At 54.7% G+C, this 9,610-nt stretch overlaps 1 protein-coding gene and 1 long non-coding RNA gene across 2 annotated transcripts in view; both read left to right on the forward strand.

Moving 5' to 3' along the window:
* Positions 1-1,509, forward strand: part of NSUN2 (NOP2/Sun RNA methyltransferase 2) — a 28,059-nt gene extending 26,550 nt beyond the window's left edge. The window contains exon 19 of the mRNA XM_042997810.1: positions 739-1,509. Coding sequence (XP_042853744.1) covers positions 739-1,030 — 292 coding nt within the window. The 3' untranslated portion in view covers positions 1,031-1,509. The remainder of the gene's footprint in view (positions 1-738) is intronic.
* A 4,688-nt stretch (positions 1,510-6,197) lies between these two features.
* Positions 6,198-7,861, forward strand: LOC122231919. The gene is made up of 2 exons (XR_006209213.1): positions 6,198-6,902; positions 6,985-7,861. It is a non-coding gene; the product is annotated as an uncharacterized LOC122231919 (long non-coding RNA).
* Positions 7,862-9,610: the final 1,749 nt, after the last annotated feature.

Genomic DNA, 9,610 nt, shown 5'->3' on the forward strand with positions numbered 1-9,610 from the left:
GCGGTGGGACGTGGGGTTAATGGAGCGGGGCTTTAGGAGCCACAAAACCAGACCAGAGTCTCGTTTGAAAGGCAGTGATGATTGCGTAGTGCTCGTCAGGGACACGGGGGCGGGACAGTCACTGCCAGGTCAGCCGAGGAAAGGCCAGCGGGTGGGCAGGGGTCTGAGGCGGATCCCCGGACTGCAGGAGGCGGTGACCCAGCGGGCTGGAAACAAGTGAGCACGGTGCATGGGGGCCCCACGCTGCTCTGCGGGGTTGGGGGGCCAAGGAGACTCGGGGTCACCTGGACCGAGGTAGGGGAAGCGCTGAGGGTGGCGAGGAAGGGCTGTGGGCTCCAGGCCCGGCTCTGCAACCTGCAAGGAGCCTCGTCTCCGACGATGGGCGGGGAGGCCCCAGGCAGCCGTGCCTGTTGTCGGTGGTGTGAGGTGTGACCCGTGTTCGCATTTGAGCAGCTGGAAGAATCTAGAGATTCTGGCATCGGAAGTGTGTGTGAACTCTGGATTTGGGGCTTACTCCACTGGGAGCTTGTAGAAAGAAAAACCGGCCAACGCGAGGATGTCGAGGATATTTAGGACGTGAGGAAGTTGCTGATCGGCCTTTGAGAAAACCTTCCGTAGGATCACAGACTAAAATGCCCCCCCGGGGTTTAGGCATGTTGTTTCTGGAGAGGCTGCGTGTTCCCCTCTCTAGATGAAGGTAGGACGCTTAACGCTCACGCACAGCCATCTTGTTCGTAGGAAACCGGACACCCTCCAGTGTCCCATCGTGTTATGTGGATGGCGGGGAAAGGCCTCCATTCGGACTTTTGTGCCCAAGAACGAACGGCTTCATTATCTCAGGATGATGGGGCTGGAGGTGCTGGCGGAGAAGAAGAAGGAAGGGGCCGTCCTGGCGCCTGAGAGCGCGGGTGGCTCGGGGCCGCCGGAGGCCGAGGAGGCCGGGGCCGAACACGACGTGGAGCCGGCCGCCAGCGCCAGCGTGGACGCGGCCCCGGGCCCCGACCCGGCCGAGGGCGCCCTGCCCCGGTGAGGAGGCCTCCACCTGGGTGCCCAGAGCCAAACCCGGAGCTTCTGACCCACAAAGTGCATACTTTTGAAAACTGGTGGTGGAAATGATAGAACAGTCTGTAAATGACCTCAGTGCTGCTTTCACGATACTTTTTTAGCCCGTTTACGGTTTCTTTGGCAAAGCTGGTCCATGGTGCGTGTTTCAGGCAGTCGTAGACTCTCACCGTTAAGGTCTTAAACTTCTATCGAGAAACAAAACTGCCCTTGAAGGAATTTTCAGGTCCCTTTTGTTATGCCTCTATTGGGCTTAATCATTGTTTTAATTATTATTTATAGAAAGAATCTAACTCCTGAATCGTTGGAAGACCGTTTTGTAAACCTTAATAGCTGTGAAGTTGCACGTTAACAGTGTGACGTTCACATGCGGTGGGCTAATATCTGAAGCCTCAGATGACTTGTGTGCCTTCGTAATAAAAGTCAAATAAACTTTTCTCAGAGGAAGAGCTGTCTCGTGGGCTGTGGTACTATGAGAGTTTTGTGTGCTTTTATTGAATGGGGCATGTTGTGGTTTTAGTCTTTAAATGGGGTTGGGATCCTTGGAACGTTTAAATAAATCGTTGATGACGATGTGTATGTGCGAATGACCCGTTTCAGTCTTCAGGAGGCGGAAGGACTAAACTTCCTTTTGGGCAAATGGAAATGGTAGAATTCACGCATTCTTAGCTGGTCAAAGGACTTGTAGCCTGAAGGTGTCACAAAGCGTTCCTGTGGGCTTCGCCCTCCTTGTGCCAGAGGGTCCAGTCGGTCGGGTCACAGGAGGTGTGGGCTTGGCTGGGGGCTCACCTGGGCCCCTGGGGCACCGTGGTTCCCAGCCTGCAGGTGATACACTTCAGGCAGGCGCTGCAGGGGACCCTTTCCCTCAGTCGCTTCCTGAGTTCCTGCCACGTGCCAGGCAAGGTCCTGGGGCTGGTGGCGAGGGTTTTCCAGAAGTGTGATGGTTGTGAGAAAGGAGAGTGCGGTGTGGAGAACCGTCAGGTCCCTGCCCCCTCGCTGGCCCAGTTGTTACCATCTTAGTTTATCAGAGCCCCTGCTGATTCCCCTCCCCCACCCACCTCTTTGAATCACAACTCCAAGACGAGGACCTTTTTTCTTTGTGGCAAATGACCCCGTGTCCTCCTGCGGCACCTGGTAGGTGGTTGCAGCATAAACGTTCGCGTTGACGTTGACGTCAGATGGCCCTCAGTCCTGGGCCCCCGTCCCGCCTGTCGGCCCGGTCCAGCTGTCCCGCCTTTCGAGTCCCTTCCGATGCGGAGCGGCTGTCTGTCCTCCGTGATGGTGACATTTTCGGGGGTCACAGGTCAGTTACCTTGTGGACTGCTTCGGCTTTGGTCTGTGTCCTGTGTTCGGCAAGAATACTGCAGAGGAGCTCCGCTCGCTCACTGGGACGTGGGACGAGGCCCTCGTGGACTTGTCCGCCTCCTGGTGGGTTTCACGTGGTTTCCCGTGGTTCGCGTGGCGTGTGCTGGCCTCGTGTCTCCACGAGAAGGTCCCGCACTCTGCCGGGAGACGCCGCAGGACTGCGTGCACCTGTTCCGTACCAGGCTTCCCGCTGCAGCGTCTCCGGGCGGTCCGTCCCCCACCGCTCTGCCACGTTACTGGTTTGTCCTCAACGTTCCTTGTTCCTCCTCCTCCTCCTCCTCCGGTCACTTCACGTTCATTTATGTATATCCCTGATGTTGTTGCCCACCTTGTCCCCGAAATGACTGCTGGGAGCCGCTTCCACTTGGCCCCCCTGGCCTTGCACACGCACCCGTCATGCTGCTTTCTCATACGGTGAGATGCCAGGTCCTGGAGTCACCCCTGGGGAGCCCCCGCTTTCATGGAGCACGGTGGTTGGAAACCAAGATCTGGAGGTAGGTGTGTGCATAGCTACTGAGGCGTCATTTCTTTTTTATTTAAAAAAAAAATTTTTTTTATATATGTTTACTTGTTTTTGAGAGAGAGCGAGAGGGAGAGGAGCAGAGAGAGGGGAAGACGGAATCCGAAGCAGCCTCCAGGTTCTGAGCTGTCAGCACAGAGCCTGATGTGGGGCTTGAACTCACAGACTGTGACCTGAGCCAGAGTCAGATGCTCAACCGATGGAGAGCCTCCCAGGCGCCCCACGAGGGGTCATTTCTTACGAACCACACAGAACTAGGAATGCAATGTGTCTGTGGACACACGCCCTGCACGCATACAAACACACACACGTCACACTGGTACAGCAGATGTCAGCCCCCCCCCCCCCCCGCCCCCCCGGGCTTCTACTGTCTGAGTGCGTCGCTCCCAGTGGAGACGCCCGGGGACCCAGGGCACCACAGCCCAAAGACACAAGGCCAGCTTCCTGCGGTATCTCTCTGGTGCCCCCTACAGACCCACTGCAGCGCGGGGCCAGCTGGCAAAGAGCATTTCAAGGGCGCAGACCTTTGGATGGAGGGCAGTGACTGGCGTAGAGCCCTGAGACCCAAAGTGATTACTAATTCGTGGCTCATTTAATCCAACAACCTAATAGAGGTGGAGGGGTGTGACTACCCTTACTTACAGGTAAGAAAACTGAAGCAGTAATGTCACAGGAGAAGTGACAAAAGACAGGAGTCCAATTTTTAAAGAAGTCTTGACCAGCAGAAGTAGAGCCAGTTGGGTCTGTACGTGGGGGTCTCTGCCTTGAATTACATCCCTTTTAATGGGCCGTCCGCAGTGCAGCAGCCACGCTGTCGTGACTTTCAAGATTTTAGCCGCTTTTCGAAATTGCCAGAAATGAAGGAATCTGCAGAGGGACAAGTGTCGTATTTATATGTGTATGGTTTTGTTTTGTTTTTTAATTAAGGCTATTTAAAATCTCTAAGTTTTTTTGGGTCGCATGTAAACTTCACTTTCATCAAAGCACAGAATAATTAGGGTCTGTCTGGGTTGAGATGTGAATTGAATCCACACGTACAATTTTGCTGCTTCCCAAACCCGAGGACAACTACACGAACGGAATTAAACGCAGGGAAGGGGAGTGCGGCACGGTGCAGTTCGGGAAGCTGGCAAGCAGATGGGCAGGTGGTTCCGCAGAAGCAAGGGCAGAACCCCGGAGAGGCGGTCCCTGCGTCCCACAGAGTTCTAAGTGTCAGACCCGGCCGGGTTTGCGAGCGGCCGGTTCCGGGGGTCCCTCCTCCGCGCTGCTGGCCTGGGGGCGAGCGGCTGTCTGCACGCCCCTCTTCCCTCGACTCCCAGCATGCTTGGGGCAGCCAGAACCTCGCTTTCCCAGCTGACATCATTGGAAGACGCTGTTCTGGAACCTGTCCAGCTCCAGAGAAAAGACCTAAAGATAGTGGCCTCCCTGCCGCATCTCTCAAGGTACAGCCTGTCACATCCCCGCAGAGAGGACGGGTTGTTCCAACTCAGTGCTGCTCATCCCGGATGGCACGGAGCCCCCCTCTTCATCAGGGCCAGACGGCCGGGATCGGGGACACCTGGCAACAGCTGCTGGCACTGAATACGGGGATCAGAGCAAACAGGGAAAAGCAGCTAGGAAGAGGCACAGATGTGCAGGGAGCAGGAACGTTTTTAAAAATCATTGTTACTTAGGGGCACCTGGGTGGCTCAGTCGGTTAAGCATCCGACTTCAGCTCAGGTTATGATCTCGTGGTTCATGAGTTCAAGCCCCGCATCGGGCTCTGTGCTGACAGCTCGGAGCCTGGAGCCTGCAGCTTGCTCTGGATTCTGTGTCTCCCTCTCTCTCTGCCCCTCCCCTGCTCATTCTCTCTCTCTCTCTCTCTCTCTCTCTCTCTCTCTCTCTCTCTCTCTCTCTTTCACTCTCTCTAATATAAATAAACATTAAAAAAATTTTTTTTTTAATTTAAAATCCCTGTTACTGAAAAATAAGCTGGACGAAGCCTGATGAGACCCTTTAAAAAAAAAGGTGTTGCTGACATGAACAATTACACTGAAGGTTTTTCCTCCAATTTTAATCGACAATGTGGCAGCATGGCTTCTCCCGAAAGAAGGCATTGCAGGTGGCAGATGTGGCTGAAGAAGGGCTCTCGTCCATGGACAGCCAGGTTGCGCAGGCCTGGGACGCCTCTGGATGGACCCACGGGCCAGGGGATCGCTGTTCTTGCAGGTGGGCTGGAGGACAGATTTTTCCCTAAAGACCTTTTGTGCCCTTTGAACTTTGGAATCCCTATTGAGACGAATAAAAGAAAGTTCCTAAAAAAGGGCGGCAGATGTGCAACATGCGTCCCCAGTGCCATTCGCTGCGATGTCGTTTACGGTAGCAGAAAACCAGGAAGACCCTGGATTCCACGAGGGGCTCTGGTGAAACGAGCATGGCGTAGCCACCACTGGGCACGTGCTAGAAATGAAGGGGTCGCCAAGAAACGTAAGAGACGAAGGCTGGGTGCGTGAAGTGTGTTTACTCCGCCGCCCTTTGTGTGAGCAGGAAGAAACACATGCTTACACACGCTCGAACTTCGGAAAGTGCGTCAGCTGACTCAGGAAGGGTACGGAAGAAGTTGACCGTTCTGGTTGCCTTGTGGGAGGGGATCTAGGTGGGCCGAGGCCCAAGGTCAGGATGGAGATTTTGAACACTGAACCATGGGAGTGTTGGACACACTCAGAAAATGAATTTAAGGGGGCGAGTGGGTGGCTCAGTTAAGTGATTGTCCGACTTCGTTCGGCTCAGGTCATGAGCTCACAGTTTGTCGGTTTGAGCCCCGCGTCAGGCTCTGTGCTGACAGCTCAGAGCCTGAAGCCTGCTTCGGATTCTGTGTCCCCCTCTCTCGCTGCCCCTTCCCCGCTCTCTCGCTCTTTCAAGAGTAAACATTTAAAAATGTTTCTTTGTCAATAAATTTAAGTGGCGCAGAAAGGGTGCCATGCCTATGAGTCCAGAGGGCGCCTGTGACCCCGTGGGTCGTGTTTCACACCAGAAAATCCAATTACGTCCTCAGCACTTCTCAGGAAACACATCTCCAGCTGCCCTTCTGGGTATCTGTGGCACGTGGTGAGTGGCGTGGCGTGGTGAGTGGCGTGGCGTGGAGGGTGGGCCCCTGGAGGCAGTCGTTCACATTGAATCCTGTCTCCGCCGCCCACCCCCGGGGGTAACCGCTTCCCAGACTGCCCCCCGTGATCCCGCCCCCGGCACCCCCTCTGTGTGCTCAGGCTGGACCTGGTGAGTGGCTTCCAAGTCAGGACAGATGGCACACGTACTTCTAACATCGAGTTTTAGAGGCGGTGGCTTCTGTCCTGCTAGAACTCTCCCTGGCGGAGTCCAGAGTCCCAAGACCATTCTTAGGTTCCATGGTTCCCCAGGACTCAGACTGTGGTTGGGCTCCCAGCCCCGATTCGTACCAGGAAGGAGTGCAGACTCAGAGGGAAGGGGGCGCGGGGTGACCTCCAGGAGAAACCAGGCCCCACGGTGCTAGAGCCCCGGCCCAGGGGAGTCGCGCAGCACACGCTTGGCTCACCCGGCAGGACGGGACGGCGTGTGTGAAATGTCTACCGGGGAAGCTCACGAGAGACTCCACACCGGGGCCGCACAGGCACGTGGAAAGCTCCAGAGCTCCACCAGGAAAGCAGGTGCCCTGTGTATCTTCAGCGTGAGCGGTTCGGGCACAGCGAACCCTCCTTATCCGTTAGGGTGGGGAGACACTCCCCAAATCCACATTTCCAGATGCCGACCAACGGCCGGCCTCGTACCGGCGCCTTCCGAGGATGGCGGTTTCGGCCCTGCTGTGCCGACCCTTCCCCGCACTGGCTCAGTCACCGATGGAGTGAGCGCCACGTGGAGAACAGGAACCGCTGAAGGCCCTTCCGTCCCTCAAGCCCTGTGTGCCTGAATCCTGCCCACAACCACGTACATGAGCTTGGAGGTGGGTCCTTCCCGAGCAGAGTCTTTGTTTTTTGTAGTTTTTTAAAAAATTTGAGTACAGTTGACACGCAATTCTCCATTAGTTTCAGGTGTATGACGTAGTGACGTGACAAGTTTATTTGTCGTGCAATGCTCCCCGCAAGCGTGACCGCCGTCTGTGCCCCTCCTTGAGAGAACCACAGCCTCGGGAGAGGCCTTGAAGCTGAAGACCCCCCCCCCCCCCGCGAGCCACACCGATTCCTGACCCACAAAATCTGAGACGAGATGGTCCAAGCCCCCAGATGCTGGGGTGACCGTCGTGCGGCCGTAGACGACAGACACAGTAGGTTACTGACTGTGTGACCCTGGGCAAGTTTCTTAATGTCACCAGACCTCCATTTCCTCATCTGTGAAATGAGCATAGCCATGGCACCCTCCCGATCGGGGGTGCTGAGCGCTGACTTTGTGACCATGTGAGACATGCTGAGTGTAAACAGCCCTGGACAGCAAGCCTTTCAAGGTGGAGGCTGGGCTTTTGGGCTCAGGCCTTGGTTCCTTTTGGGATTGAGTAAAACCTTTTGATCAAGGGAGACGGGTCATGCGGGTGAAGTGTGCAGCGGCTGAAATTGTGGGTTTTGCCCCCTCGGTCTGCTCCGGGGACGGTGCTGAGTCTCGGTGGTGCGGTCGGTCCCGACGGCGGGGCCCTTACAACCGAGCATCCGTGCGTGGTTCCTGTGCTCTCGTTCTCCTTCCTTCGGTTTGGGGGCGGGGCGTTCAGGATGCATCTCCTAAGCGGCCAGGGACGCACAGCCCAGGAGCTGGCCGCAGCAGCAAATACGGCCCCAGTCCCTGTCCCTCCCGCCCTCAGAGCCAAACTGCAGTAGTGAAGATTGCTTTAAACTAGTGGATGAAAAACTAGCAGAAACTGGTAAACGTTGGCCTCGCATTAAAAGTATCCAACCACCTGGGAAATAACGCAAATTTGTGTCCCGATTAGATTTTTTGTAAGATTGTTGTTGGCGTCTGGAGAAAGACTGCACTTTAAAAAAAAAACCTTTTTATGTTTGTTTATGTTTGAAGGGGGCGGGTGGACAGAGCATGAGCAGGGGAGGGGCAGAGAGAGAGGGAGACACAGAATCCGAAGGAGGCTCCAGGCTCCGAGCTGTCGGCAATGAGCCCGACACGGGACTCGAACTCATGGACCGCAAGGTCATGGCCTGAGCCGAAATCAGACGCTCAACCGACTGAGCCACCCAGGCGCTCCTGGACTGCACTTTTTAAAGTAAAATGGTAATAACGTTTCTAAGTAGTTCCACCGGTTTTAAACAATGACAACCACAAGAGTCCAGACCGCACAGCAAAGGGGTCTGTTCAGTACCTGTGGACGGCTACGCTTTTTAATAATCAGTCATCTCTCACTGATAGCATTGGATCCATTTACATTTTGGGGCGGGGGGCTCTTCAAACTGTTAGACAAGCCACCCGTGCAGAAGAGACACAGTACATACAATGCGTGACCATGCAGGCTTTTGCTCCCAGCATGTCCGGGACATCAAGTCTGGGTGGGTGAGGGAAGGCCAAGGTGAGCCGGACCGGCCTGCCTGGGAGGGAGGCCGGAGTTTGCATTAAGGCCGATTCAGCAGTGTTTTTGTTTCCGCAGGTTCCCCGGGAGACAGACCGTGGGCTGGAGAGTTGCATGCGGGAGGTCTGGCTCCGTCCCCTGGGGTTGGGTCACACACACACAGGTGCAGGCTCACATCTGCTCCGCCAGTGAGACCCGCTTGCCAATATGGCAGGAAGACCGAGAGAGGCACTGTGCCTTCCCAAGGGCGGGAGGAAAGAGTCACAAAATTGTATGAGTCCAACCAAGGACGGGGGGGAGGGGAAGAAGTTAGAGATTGAGGAAACATACTAAACAAAACGCAAATAGCTCAAAATAACAGAAACAGGACTGACTATACTAATGGGAGGTGCAGGTAGGTTTTTTTGTTTTTTTTGTGTGTTTTGAAGAGGTCGACTTGCAGAGGGCTCAGTATTTGAGGGGTTCCAGTCAATGGGCCGCCTCCAGCCCTATCCTCCTCCCCGAGGCCACCAGCGGGAAGACTGTCCTCCCAGGGAGGTGTCCCACACAGCACAGACACGGGTCAATGTTCCCCCTATTAGATGCTGACATCTGTACAGAACGTTCAGCTGCCATCTGTTTTCATTTGATAATAGAGCTTGGAGATTACTTCCTATCAGTACATCAGGAGCTCCAATCATTGTTTAAAACTTATTTTTCTATTTTTTAAAGTTTATTTTGAGAGAGAGAAAAAGAGAGTGGGGGAGGAGCAGAGTGAGAGACCGAAAGAATATTAAGCAGGCTCCATGGTCAGCAAGGAGTTCGCCACGGGGCTTGAACCCAGGACCCGGGGATCATGACCTGAGCCAAAATGAAGAGTTGGACGCTCAACCTGCTGAGCCATTCAGATGCCCCAGGAGCTCCAATTCCTTCACCAGGTTCAGAGGGTCCTTTTAACCAGACCCTGTGAACAGACACTTGGGGTGGTTCCAGTGTTTTGCTACTACCCAAAAATCTGTAGTGAATAACCGTATGTCTCATTTCCAATGTTGCACATGCACGTGGACTAGGATAATTCCTGGAAGTACTACTTGTTGGTCAAGGAGGATGTGCGTTTTCAGTTATAATAGGTATTACGTGTATCAATGTTAATATCAAATAAAATTGAG

The sequence above is a fragment of the Panthera tigris genome, chromosome A1, assembly GCF_018350195.1.
Source record: "Panthera tigris isolate Pti1 chromosome A1, P.tigris_Pti1_mat1.1, whole genome shotgun sequence".
In the NCBI taxonomy this organism is placed as follows: Eukaryota; Metazoa; Chordata; class Mammalia; order Carnivora; family Felidae; genus Panthera; species Panthera tigris.